Source organism: Myxocyprinus asiaticus, chromosome 2, assembly GCF_019703515.2.
Source record: "Myxocyprinus asiaticus isolate MX2 ecotype Aquarium Trade chromosome 2, UBuf_Myxa_2, whole genome shotgun sequence".
Lineage (NCBI taxonomy): Eukaryota > Metazoa > Chordata > Actinopteri > Cypriniformes > Catostomidae > Myxocyprinus > Myxocyprinus asiaticus.
The window spans coordinates 30,681,539-30,695,657 of record NC_059345.1 but is presented as its reverse complement, the minus strand read 5'-3'; the positions used below and the strand labels follow the sequence as shown (position 1 = coordinate 30,695,657).

Genomic DNA, 14,119 nt, shown 5'->3' with positions numbered 1-14,119 from the left:
CTTAGTTTCTAAAACAACATGGCTATATACAATATAGCACACAAGCTAATTCACTTCACTTCAAATAGCAGCATTTCAGTGCTTTAAAACCTACTTCTACAACTGCTGCAACCTGTGGGCCCTTAGTTGTACTGAAAAAAAATAAAATAAAAATGACTTCAATGCAGCCATGTTTTATTTTAAAAGCCTATTTCCTGGGGTTGAAATGGTGCTGTTACGGCAATATAGTACTATAACACATGAGAAAAAGGACCTTTTCAAATTTAACCCTGTATTTTATATTGATTTTAATCTATATCCTTTACCAAGGCAGCTAATACACATCAAACTGTTTGCAAGACACTCATGGATATGTTCCTTCTGTGAAGGCCTGTGCGGTTTTCTGTCTACGGTAAGGTCTACAGATTGTCTCAGTCTTGTCTTGCACCCATTTTTTGTCGGTATAAAAGATACTGTAAATATTGTAAGGCTTATATACAGAAAGGATTAGCCACTGAAGGACCAAATGTTCCAGCTCTGTCCAACAACTGTCATTTCCATGAGCATCTCTAGATTCGAACTTGTTCATTTTTGCATTGAGAGCAGATAAATGGTTTGCTCACAGAAAGATTAGTGTTTCTCTGAGTCCGAGACTCGCACTGCTCAGTTCAAGGCCTATAGCTGGAATGTTTTGTATAGAAAAAGACCATGTCTGTCAGGTGGCAGTACTATAAAGGGATGGGCTCGAGTTATCATTTCCTTGCTCTACCTTACATCCATGTGTATACATATTCATATATATATATATGAATATGTACAATGTACATGAATTAGTGTGAAAATTAAATAGCTGGAGTTCAATGACAAACAATTAAGATAAAAATGTAAATATCTTAAGTTTTAGGTCCAGAGCATTTCTAGTTCATTGGGCAATGCCAGGTTTTCCAGTGAAGTGATTCTTTTTTTTTATAGGATTCTACTTATATACACTGTATATATAGGGCAGTTTGACTCTAAATACCAAGACTACCAACATATTGGGAAAATGTTTTATCTACTCTAGCACTGGAGCAAGGTTTGAAATGGACAGACTTCTAGCTGCTCAAAACTAACTTACGAATACATATGCAAAAATGGTACATGAAATATAGCACTCTGTATAATTTAATGAGGCAAATATGAACTGGACTTTTGGCTGGAAATTGAAATTCTAAGGGTGAGGAAACTTATATATATATATATATTTATAATGCCTACTAATTATGACATTTAAAGCTATGGACTTTAGTGTCAGTTGTTAGCTCATTAACAGCAGTGTCCTACTGACAGAAATAATTTTCCTGTTACAGATGACTTTACATAACCATACTGTACTGATGCAAACAATTTTGAACTCGATAAATCATTTTTATCAGGATCTTTTAGAGGTCACTCCTAGTTTGCACAATTTCAGTGATTTGACATCACACTGCCAGGCAAAGTACAAGAGCCTACATCATGTCCAGAGACATCACTTTGCCGAGCAACCTGTTGGCTTGCTACCTGCTCATTTGAGTGGCCTTTCATAAAAATTTCTCTGATATCTTTCAGTCAAATAACATAAATTGACCAATACAACTATTCTACATATGCATATGTTCAGGTAAATCGGTATAAAATAGCTTATAAACATCAGCAATAACAGAAATCCACAAAAAAAAAAAAAAAATGCTTCGTATTATGAAAGCTTTGCCTGGTGCTATGTATACATTACCTTTGTTTTACTACAAATACTCCCTTGTGAACCCCCACAAATATAGTGCACTGCAGTGGTTTTCCTGCTGAGAACATTTGCCAGCTCTACGAAATATGTTGTGATAGTCTTTGTAGTGACACCCCTCTCTGCTTTCTGGGTCTTCAGAACTCTGAGGGTTCGAGACAGGCACAAGTGGCTTGAGAATGGCAAGTCCTCACCGTCGGTCACTGCTTTCTCTCCTTGTCTTGGTCTCTCCACCTCACACTGGGAGATGTTTTGCAGAGCCACTGTAATTAATCTGCTGCCTGTTTCGCACTCCACATAGTCCACTGTTGTTACAACAAGATGCATTTGTCTTTGTCCTTGGCCTCCTTTTTGGGTTTGCGTTCCGCCGTAGAGGGCTGTTTTCCTGGGCTTGGAGAAGCTGTCGCCCCCCCTGCTGGGGCTCCAGCTGCTGTAGCTCTATCCACCTGATCATCACCAACTGCTGGCTGTTGTCCCTACAGACAGAAAAGTCACAATTTATCCTATTGCATTAAATATAAAGGTGCACTAAGTGATTACAAGTTTGTTTTCTGGCAAATGTCCATCACCATGAGGGGGCGACACACACTATGTAGATTAAAACAGCATTTCAAAACCACTGATATGACCAGAGTATTTATATGATGCCAGTGTACATAATTTTAAACATGTTTGCCAAAATTACTTTTAATTTCTTTTTGTGTAAAACTTCAAGTGGAAAAAATTACTGAGTGTGCCTTTACAGGAATAACTCACCTACAAAAAAAATATGCTTTTTTTTTTACAAAATAGACCGATATATCAGTTTTACCGATTAATCGGTACCGATAGTTGCTTTTTGGAACTATCAGTTATAGGCAAAAATCTATGCTGAAAGCTGCAGATAGATTTGTTGTTGTTTTTTTATTTTTGATTAACAATCGTGAGGATTTGCTGTATCTAAATCTTTCATCACTGACACCATTCATCAACATTTATATCCTCACTTCAATGCATATATATATATATATATATATAATATTTTTTTTTTTTTTTTTATTAGATATTTAAGTGTCCTAAAATGAAGCAAAGGAATGCATAGAAACATGCAAAATGTGCCCTGGCAGTGCATAAATAATATCTCCAATGTAAAACCTTGTTCCTTACTTAACCTCATGTGGTGAAACATTTATATTCACAACTCTTTATCTGGTGAATATATAGGCTATAAAAAGCTTAATTTGGTAAATACTTAGAGCATTTTAATGGAGCCAAGTCTCTGTTATTTCAAAATAAGAGCCCTTGTGTGTTTTGGGCTCATTTACGGTTAAAAGTCTCACGTTATACATCAAATCTACCCTTTTCTGATTATTATAGGGATTTTGGTTGAACGATAAATTTAATCTGTGATTTTATTTATTTTGGACTTTTGAAGCCTCTATGTCTGTGTCTGTCATAGTAAGGAAAGACTAAGAAAATTAACATTCTGTATTAATCGGTTATCAGCCTTTTCCACCACCTTCCACCTTTGTATTTTTCATGGAATACAGGTGGATTAATTTTGGAAGAATTTTTATGCAGCTCTTTCATAGTGGCAGTACATCGAAGTGAGTAAATAATGACAGAATGTTTTAATTTTTAAAATGTTTGTTCATATTGCGCCGGACAATATGGCATTGTCTTGGATTTATGCCGACACCTAACAGCGTGGATGCAGCATCATGCAAAAGCATAGATTTTCATGTACCAATGTCATTGTAGAAATTTACTATTGAAAAAAATTGCACCTTTAACCAAATGTAAGTGAAATTGTTCTCTCACTATCCACAATATTCAACTCTGTGAGCAGCTCACCTGTGCTTGTGCAGCTGCTTCTGCTGCCACCTGCTCCTGCTCCTGATAGTACTGTGATGCTCTGCGGTCCTCCTCCTCTTGCAGCTTCTTGGCAAGCTCCAGATCACTGATGCCTTCTGGGATCTGTTCCCAGCCCAGCTCTGAGCCCTGCTGCTCCTGCTGCAGAGACAGCGCCATCAGGTAGTCCTACACACAACAACAGTGACGATCCATGTATTCAAATCCAAGTTATGCCAGGTAATAATCTGGGTTAAATTAAGTATTTAGCACAAAACATGCAGCTTGTAAATAATTGTAAACTGACAGGAAAATCGATGTGATGCACATTGAAATCCATCTCATATACACATTGGTTGTTCAAAGATGAACAGTTAAAAGAAATAGTTCACCCAAAACCTGTATGATTTTTCCATGGAACGTAAAGAGTTATTTAGCAGAGTGTCCAGGTTGCTCTCGTCCACATAACAAAAGTGGATGGCGACCAGTTGCTTTCGAGCTCCAAAAAGGACAAAGAAAAGTAGTGAACGTAACATGAGTTGACCATTTCATCATGACAGAGAGAGAAAGAGAGAGAGAGAGAGAGAGACTGCCATCACATGAGGCACTTTTGTCCCATCTTCAGCCATTAAAGCATGTAAACCCAAAGGCACCGAGGGAGGGGTAATAATGAGAAGGTCAGAGAAATGGAGGAGAGATCAGAGAGCTTTTAACATCAATTATTGAGAAGTTTTCCTGTAAGCAACAGACTAGAATTACTGCTGGAAGATAGCAGCACAAAACTCAATCCAGGTAAACTGCACTTTAACAGAGATTTGATGCATTTCAACTGGATGTGTCAACATTCAACATTCATGGCTCATTGCAATGTCAGTCTGTGTAGCTCTGCTTCACCTGATGAGGGTCACTGTTCCTGTGTACAGTCATGTAAGCTCACTGATTCACCACATTTGGTATAAAGGGTATTTTCCTAAGGACTTATAGATGCAATGGTTTATGTTGGAATGATTACTCTAATACCAAAAACAAAACATCATGAACTGAAATGTTTAAATGGTGCCTGTTATTCAGGGGCAGAGGAGCAATTTAAAGCCTTCGAGGCTTGGATCTTTTGAAAAATAATTATCTCAGGCATGTGTAAACATTTAGGAAAAACAAAACAAAAAACAATTAAATTGCAAAAAAAGAAATGTAGACCTTTTGCATCTCTTTGATACTTGTGACACTAAACATCAACAAGGGAGAGACTATCATTCTTAAATTTTGATTTATAGTTAAAAGCCAGTTGGTGGACAACTCCTCAAAACCGCTTAAATCTTTTCAAAAGAAAGCATATGCCTGCATGTGCTGTGCAACATTCCGAGCGTTGCATTCGCCTTGGTAATGTAATGTGCCTTCCATGAAAACAAGTTTAAAATTCATTCTCTCCTCTCTGAGGTTTTTTCATTTCAGATAATCAGCGGTTTGTATTCCCAACTCTTTGGCTCATGCCTGCTAAATGGCATCAAGGCAAAGCTGTGTGTTTAACAAAAACAGGAAACTGTGGGGGCCTGGGTAGCTCAGCGAATAAAGACACTGACTACCACCCCTGGAGTCGCGAGTTCGAATCCAGGATGTGTTGAGTGACTCCAGCCAGGTCTCCTTAGCAACCAAATTGGTCCGGTTGCTAGGGAGGGTAGAGTCGCATGGGGTGACCTCCTCATGGTCGCTATCATGTGGTTCGTTCTCGGTGGGGCACGTGGCGAGTTGTGCATGGATGCCGTGGAGAATGGCGTGAAGCCTCCACACGTGCTACGTCTCCACGGTAACATGCTCAACAAGCCACATGATAAGATGCGCGGATTTACGGTCTCAGACGCGGAGGCAACTGAGATTCATCCTCCACCACCCGGATTGAGGCGAGTCACTACGCCACCACGAGGACTTATAGCACATTGGGAACTGGGCATTCCAAATCGGGGAGAAAAAAAACCAAACAAAAAAACAGGAATCTGTGCATTTAACACGTATTTGTTGTCTGAATAAATTACATCTTATTCGTCTTATGACTTTACTCATTATCTAAATCAATTCATATCTACAAGCTATTGAAATCAGCTCAAAAGAAATCCACTCAAAAAACTGAAATATCACATTGACATAAGTATTCCAACCCTTTGCTATGATACTTAAAATTTAGCTCAGGTACATCCCATTTCTCTGGATCATCTTTGAGATGTTTCTACACTTTGATTGGAGTCCACCTGTGGCAAATTCAATTGATTGGACATGATTTGGAAAGGCACACACCTGTCTATGTAAGGTCTCACAGCTGAAAATCATATCAGAGCAAAAACCAAGCCATAAGGTCAAAGGAACTGCCTACAGAGCTCAGAGACAGGATTGTGTCGAGGCACAGATCTGGGGATGGCTACAAAAAAATTTCAGCTGCATTGAAGGTTCCCAAGAGCACAGTGGCCTCCATAATTCTTAAACGGAAGAAGCTTGTAACAACCAGGACTCTTCCTAATGCTGGATGCCCAGCCAAACTGAGCAATCGGGGGAGAAGGGCCTCGGTAAGAGAGGTGGCCAAGAACCAGATGGTAGCTCTGGTTGAGCTCCAGAGATCATGTGTGGAGATGGGAGACATTTGGGTGGCCTTTTGTTTTGAGCATTTTAATAAATATTTAGGATAAAAAAAGGAAATTTTTAGAAGAGATAATGCCCACACATCCACATCAGCTCTCATACCTTTGATACCATATAATAAAAAAAATATTATTGGAATATCCTTAAAAATTCACCCAAGGTTGTGAGCACTGTGTTTTTTTCCTCTGACTGAAATAGACATTGAGCACTGATGAGAAGTGATATTAGTCCTGACCTGATCGATCTGGTCTTGCTGACCACGGTACACCGTTTCTGGGTCAGAAGGTGGCCTCAGATGGAACTCTGAGTCGCAGAAGTTCCCGTCTCCATCAACATTATGCAGACTTTCCCAAACCACCTTCTCTTCAGTAAGAAAACCCTGATCCGTCACCAGCAGATACAGCTGGGCCTGAGGAACACAAAGAGAGCATTCATATTAACATACATTGAATGAATTAATGTTGCATTTATATTGCACTTTTCTGATACTAAACTCAAAGCACTTTACACAGTGAACAGAGGACCCTCCTCAACCACCACCACCACCACCACCAACCACTGCTCTCATATTTCAATCTTTCAGCATTCACAGATCGTCGTGTCATGTTCAGTAAGAATATGCTGAAGAATGTATATGAGGATCATAGAAGAGCTTTATCTGTAGGTCAAGTGTGCCCTGTTGCTACAGAGCAGTTCCACTTCCCCTTTGATAACAGTGAGAGGCTTTACAAGCAGCTTGATAAGTCAGTTCATGGTTATGCAGTCACCATTCAAAATAGTTGAAATTACTGCATGAATATTGCCCCTCAGATACTCCTAGGTCGTGCCTTGAGTGATGGCACTTTCTTATGAGGGAATTGAAAGTCAATATGAAACGACATTCACTATCCATTTCACTTCCATATTGTAATGAATTTCAGAGTGAAATAGGATTTTCAAAAAGAAAAAAATTATTGGGAATTGTTTGGTATGCAAAGATTTTCCATATCAGAGTAGAGCCGGATCTAATTGCAGACACCAACTTTTGAGGAGGCTTTTTGACTATGAAAATGGAGACTGAAGTTCAAGTTCACTGTCAAAAGCATTTCGACGTATCCAAATGGTAATACTTTTTTATTAAAATGTATTGTTACTTACTATTATTGCCATAACCTTTATCACACTAACCATAACCGTTATTAAACAACTTGATTTTAGAAAGGCTGCATTGCCTAATGCCTACAGCAGTATCCTAAATCATCAACTAAATAGCGATTCAGCAAACATTAACCAATGTTCCGTGCAACCTAAGTGACGTGAGCCGAAAGGGACAGCCATGAGAACCAGATCAATATTTCAGTCAATTGTTTTTTTTACTACAAATATCCACTTTCACCTTCAAAATGTGAAAGAGTGTGAAAGTAAAAGTTGAGATTTATAGTAAAAAAGGACATAAATATTGATCTGTTTCTCACCCACACCTATCATGTCACTTCTGAAGATATGGTGTCTTATGGATTACTTTTATGTTGTCTTTATGTGATTTTTGGAGCTTCAAAGGTATTGTCACCATTCACTTGCATTGTATGGACCTACAGAGCTGAGGTATTCTTCTAAAAATCTTTATTTGTGTTCTGCAGAAGAAAGTAAGTCATACACATCTGGGATGGCATGAGTAAATGATGAATGAATGTTAATTTTTGGGTGAACTATCCCTTTAAGATAGAAAAATATGGTCAATTTTAATTTCAACTTCACTTTAAATCTGTTCGTAGAGCATATAGAGAAACAGTGTGTAAAATAAGAATGGCATACTGAAAGTTCTGTTTTTAGCCACTGTGGGGCACCAACATTCAGCATCCCTCCATAAACAAACCACAGAACCATCTTTCAGCACCCATCATCTCAAATGACTGCAAAAGTAAATACGTGTTAATGTGAACACCTTAAATTTGGTCATGGTGCTGAAATGATTGTTCCTGAAGAAGACACACAGTTCTCCCTCCTGTACGGTAGAGGTGAGCTCACACAGGCCGTGGTACGTCAGCTGAGTCGCTGTGCTGTTCAGGAACTGCTCTGCCACAAAACCTGGAGAAGACAAAGGCAGTGGGAGACATCTCTGACACATATCCCAATACAGACTCAAAACAAATGCCAAACCACATTAAGCAAACACTGTCTGAAACTTTGACACAAAACTCACAAAGCCTGACACGCTGGTGCAGGGATAGTGTGTGAGTGGCAGAGAGACATAACCAGGCAGACAGCCCATAAGAGATAGAAAAGGGCACATTATCAGTGCAGAAACAGAGACAGACAGCCTGTATTCTGATATACGCACAGAGAAAGAGCGAGGAAAGATGGCGTGGGAGATATATTTAGACACAAACAGACAGACAAATAGTGAGTGAACAGGAGCAAGAGAAGGTCTCAGACAGAGCTAAGAAAAAAAAGACAGCATATAAAATGAGATTAATTTAGCTACACTTTACTCTTGTATCTTAACAGACTCACACCACTGTGATAGTTGTTTATTGCATGATGCAATAGGAAAAGGAACAATTTAGAACAGGGATAAATGTGTGTCCGATACAAAAATGCATCCAAATACACTGAAACTTGACAAAGAGTGAACTCACAACATTCTAACAAAGTGAACTTTGCATTTAAGTGCACAGAGCCAGAAGGGGGTTCACTACAGATGAGCACTTGCCTTATGAGGAAGCCTGGATGACTGTGTGAAAGGAAAAGCAGATGATGATAGACAAAAAAAAACTGTGAACACCCACCTTCCCCGGCCAGCTCGCTGCTGTCTGACTGCTTACAGCTGATTATCTTCTCCACCAACTGATTATAACTGCAGTTCCCCACTGCCTTTACAATATCTGCCATCTACAGACAGACAGATCAAGAGAAAGACAAGGTCCGTTTCTCATTGTGAACTCCTTGTCGAATCAAACATTTAGCATAAATATTCAAAGTGAAGTGTAATTTTATGTAGTTAAAATGCTTTTTACTATCCCCGTTTGAGGCCACGTACACACTATTATGTTTTCGCTTGAAAACGCATTGATTTTTCTGTTTATGCCTCTCATCGAAAATGCTGTCCAATACTGCATACTTTTGAAGAATTGTTCTGTTTAAGTGGTCCAGCATGTCAACTTCTGGCTTAACCAATGGTTTGAATTTGGGATGGAACTATCTGTTTGTTCAAACAATGGAAGAAAGAGGTGGTACGAGATTTGGGAAACTAATTTGAAAGCAATCATTATTTAAGCAGTTTGCTAGTGTTGCAGATAGGTCTGTCACGATTATTAAATAATCGGCTGATCACGGTTATTTGATCTAACTGCAGTTATCTGAGATTATTGTTCACTTTAAAGGTGAAGTATACAACTTTTTTTATGTCAAAATATGTTCTACTATCCCAGTTTATTGTTCATTAACAATGATAAGTAAGCCATTCGTGGGTTTACCTTCCCCAAAAGTATAAACACTGAGCCACCCAGGCATTATAAAAACATTGAGATTTATATTTTGAGCGGGCCGCCCAGCTCCACCTATCCCTTTCTAGCTCAATCTATAGCATGAGTTTCAGGCGTGGCTACTTTTTCAGCCGGGGGAATATGAAAAACCATGGCAGACGTATGCAGAGGAAAAGAAAGTTAGCACCGCCTAGAGACAGAGAGAACGGAGTAAAACCAGAGTGAACATTAGCGTCAGATTTACAAGGTGCAACAACAGTGATCTCGCCTAGGGCGCCAAAATGGCCAGAAACAGCACTGTCGTTACGCTTACTAGTTACCAGAAGAACAATCCTACATCATGTGCTGGATCCCTCGCACCGCACACCCAGCTGCCGTCCAATCCGGCGATGTCATCGGATGACCCGATTCCTCTGCCATGCTTTCTGTCCAGTGCGTTAATGTTATAGTAGTCTTGTTCATTATAACGTTAAATGTTTATCACCTTTTATTTAGTATAGCCTATTTGTTCATAGGGAATCAGAGAGTGCGAAAGGGCCTGATGAGTCTAAGGCCCTGTCTCAAATGGCCCATTTGATGTGGACTTCCGGTCTTGTGGCCTTAATTTGCGCATTCCCGCAAAGTCCACCATAGGGTGTCCCATTTGACATTTTAGCACTCCGAGGGGTGCTCCCTCTTTGCACCCTAAATGCGCACTTCGGCTGAGCCCACATCCACGTGGGCTTCACAGCGGACTATTACAATGGACTTCAGAGGATGAACTGATGCCAACTCCAACCATAAGACATGGGATACTTCATATGCCATTGCCTGAACCTTGGATTTAGGATAGACCTCGCCAAAATTACCGGCCAGGTTGAACTGCGATGCACCTAACTGATCTCTGCCTGCATCACCTTGGTCTAATTATGGACTACACTCTTGAAATAGAATACACAGACTATCAATTAACTGCCAACAAAACACTTCATCAGCCAACTAACAAAGGACAATGCATCTATGTGAATTTTTGCAGTTAATCCAGGCTGAACTTCAAAGACATTAGTCATTAATCTTACAGTTCATATAAAATCTTTGTTTTAAACACTGACCCTTAACACTTAATTAGTTTAATAATTTTAAACCATGACTTGCACTACACATAAATAATATTGGCATTCTATTCATGATGTTAGCCAGAGGGGAACTGGCCCCCACAGTGAGCCTGGTTTCTCCCAAGGTTATTTTTCTCCATTAACCAACATCTTATGGAGTTTTGTGTTACTTGCCACAGTCGCCTTCGGCTTGCTCACTGGGGTTATAAATACAATTATTATTTAATTACTTATTTTTAAACACACATTACAGTTATATTACAGTTTTATCTTCTGTTAATGCCTGATCTTCTGTAAAGCTGCTTTGAAACTATGTGTGTTGTGAAAAGCGCTATACAAATAAAAATGACTTGACTATTACCCAACAGTCACCGCTACTGATCCTCTCAACCATTCACAGCTGACTGGAGTTTCCGAGCCAGAGGATAAAACATGGCGGACAAGGCGATGTCAATCGCGGATTAAAAATGGATTTGAATAATCTTTTTTTACTGATTGTCAACGGCGGATCACTTGCTTATCATGTGTACATAGTAACACTTAAGTCTGATGTGTAGAACTGGGTCAAAACTTTGTTTTATTTAATTATCCAGAGATATGGAATTACTCCTATTCAGTTTACTGAATAGTTTTTTCGGGGAAGTTTTAAGTTCATAAAAGTAACCTAACATTAAACCTTTGCAACTGTTGATTCAAAGAGGATTTTAGAATTATGAGTTTCTAAAATATCAAGACAGGAGAAAATAATTTAATGTACATGGCTGCAGCTTGTAAGATTGCTTATATTTATTGATATAGCAACATTTGGTCTAAAAGTGATATGTATACCTGCAGAAGTGTGGCTGTATGTATTTTATAACTATTTTTGTGAATATATGGCAGAATGATCTTTCTGTACATTTTACTGTGTTCTAAGCACCTGCCTGTAACCATCCATGTGTCTGAATCATGTTTATTTATTCTCTAAAGATTTTAAACGATGGGGTTTTGTTGCTGTAGTTCTATGTGTGCTTTGTTTTTCAGAGGTTCCTGAATAAATTATCTAATGCTTTATTGTCAGTGTGTTGCTTGGAATTATTTGAGAGTGAGTTTAAAGTATGTTCATTTACCCTATCAATGCCATGACTTTTTCAAATAATAATTTGTTAAGCCCCATGTATATAAAACATAATGTAAAAAATGCATCATCTGATTGAAGTCTGTCCCAAATGCACACTTTTACCATTCATGCTCCACCATGGACTTGCTGACTAGCACCTCATCAGTCTGCACTCGCTTACGTCACCAAAGTCTGCACTTAGAGGAAGACCGCAAGGGCTGTGGATGCCAATTGGGACAGGGCCTAAGGTGTGTTGGCTAAGGTTGTTTGAAAACATACTTTGTGTAATTCCATTTGGTGCCACTAGTAGCAGAAATGACCTACTTCACCTTTAAATTCAAATCACATTTTACTGTCCAAATAAGGGAATGAGCAGCCTGTTTGAGTGTCTCCGAGTCACTCAGCAACACTGCCGACTGCACTGAGTGCAGCTCCTGAAGAGCGCATGAAGATTAACAGCTTCTGAACAGGACTTGAAACTTTGATGCACGCAGTGTTTGTGGAGGTTTTCAAGCCAAACTGCACTGAAATTATAAATGAGGATTTTAGCGAATGGAAAGTGCTCCGGTTTCACTTTAATTGAATAATTATGTAATGGCAAATGTTATTTGTAGTTGTGGGTTCATACATGCAGTGTTAATGACATGCAGTGACACAGAGGAGCTGATGTCATGCCCCGTAAACACATGCAGCAACTTTGTTGCTTGAAGTCGCTTGTTCCTGTGTTGTGAAGTCACTAGTGGGCGTTCCTACTGCTGTCACTCTAATCGGGGGCGCTTTTGAAAGTTACTGCATGTGTGTACGGGGCTTTTGAGAAACAAAATCTCAAAAGGTCTTTTTTCATGTGAAATAAGGTTTGTGGGTTTAAAAATTAATAATGTGAAAGCAAAGAATTTAACAAATATTTTACTGTTGCATAATAATATATAATAGCTATTCAGGTTGGCTGGGTTCCAACAACAACAGTGTAAATGCAAACTGGACCAAGACTAAAGTTTAGTAGTTAAAGACGTTTAAAATATCATTTTTAATGTCATTCATAAGTTTTTAAAGCCTTAAAGGAAATCATGTAAAAGTTTAATACGAATAATTGACTCCTTAAGGTTTATAAAGCACACATACACCTATGACAAAAGTATGACAATTAATCGTCATTATCGTGAAAGCCATTAAACAGACAATTAATCATCATAATTGTGAGAGCCCTAAAATAGACAATTAATCGTCATAATCGCAATTATTTGTTTGACAATTAATCAACCAAATTTCATAATCGTGACAGCTGTGACATTAAGCGAGTAGCTAAACTAAGATTTGTCTAAAATAAAGGTATTAAAAAAAAAAAAAAAAAAAAAAAAGCCAACAAATGATATCATGTGCTGACTATGATTCAAAAGTTTCAATGGGGCTTAGATGATTCCCTGCATTTTCCATAAAGAGGTGAATCAGGCCACTAACCTGTGGGTCAACCAGCCATCCGTGGTACAGCGGGATATCCAGCAGATCGAAGACGATGCACTCAGGTGTGTATTCGAACACCCGCACACCTGTGAACTTAACGTTCACATCCAGACCTGTCTGCAGTTTATGCAGCACTGCCATGGCATCACTCATGTTCTGAATGAGAGAGAGAAGAGAAAAAAAGGAATAACATACAACAATTTGTGACACAAAACACCAAATCATCTTGATATATCACAGTGTACAAGCTCATCTAGGCTCCATGTGCAACATTTCTAAGAGAAAACAACATGAAATATGACTCCAGACCAGCAACCATAATGTTCTGAGCACCTTTGTTTTGACCATAATAAGCCTCCACTTACTCACGGCACTGTCAAACAGAGCAGCTCTGCTGGTCAATTTACAGCTGCAGACTCACAAACACAAGCTCCACTGCATGACATTACAGTTAAAGTGTCAAAAGTACGTATGCATTTTCTTCATTTGGTATTATGATCCAGAATACCAAAATATTCTGTCCATCTCTCACTTTTAAAGGACTCACTATTAGACCATCTGTTATGCTGACTGGTCACAGCTCAGAGAGTGTGTGTGTGTGTGTGTGTGTGTGTGGACAGTTATTGGGATTAGTGCTTGTAACACATTACCACACATAAAAACAACCACATGATATATCATACACCATGAATCCCTGGAAGCCCAGGCCATTTTCTGAGGTTACAGGGGATTTCCTTGCACTTTCATGTAGTTCAGCTCCATTCAGTCCACTCAGATGCAGTTTGAGCGTTATATTTGGGATTCC

General features: G+C 38.9%; 1 protein-coding gene across 1 annotated transcript in view; it reads right to left on the bottom strand.

Moving 5' to 3' along the window:
* Positions 1 to 136: 136 nt before the first annotated feature.
* mindy2 (MINDY lysine 48 deubiquitinase 2) overlaps positions 137 to 14,119 on the bottom strand; it is a 38,208-nt gene continuing 24,225 nt past the window's right edge. Inside the window, exons 4-9 of the mRNA XM_051644350.1 lie at positions 13,312 to 13,470; positions 8,965 to 9,067; positions 8,121 to 8,263; positions 6,432 to 6,605; positions 3,572 to 3,757; positions 137 to 2,214 (exon numbers count right to left, since the gene is read on the bottom strand). Coding sequence (XP_051500310.1) covers positions 2,050 to 2,214; positions 3,572 to 3,757; positions 6,432 to 6,605; positions 8,121 to 8,263; positions 8,965 to 9,067; positions 13,312 to 13,470 — 930 coding nt within the window. The 3' untranslated portion in view covers positions 137 to 2,049. The remainder of the gene's footprint in view (positions 2,215 to 3,571; positions 3,758 to 6,431; positions 6,606 to 8,120; positions 8,264 to 8,964; positions 9,068 to 13,311; positions 13,471 to 14,119) is intronic.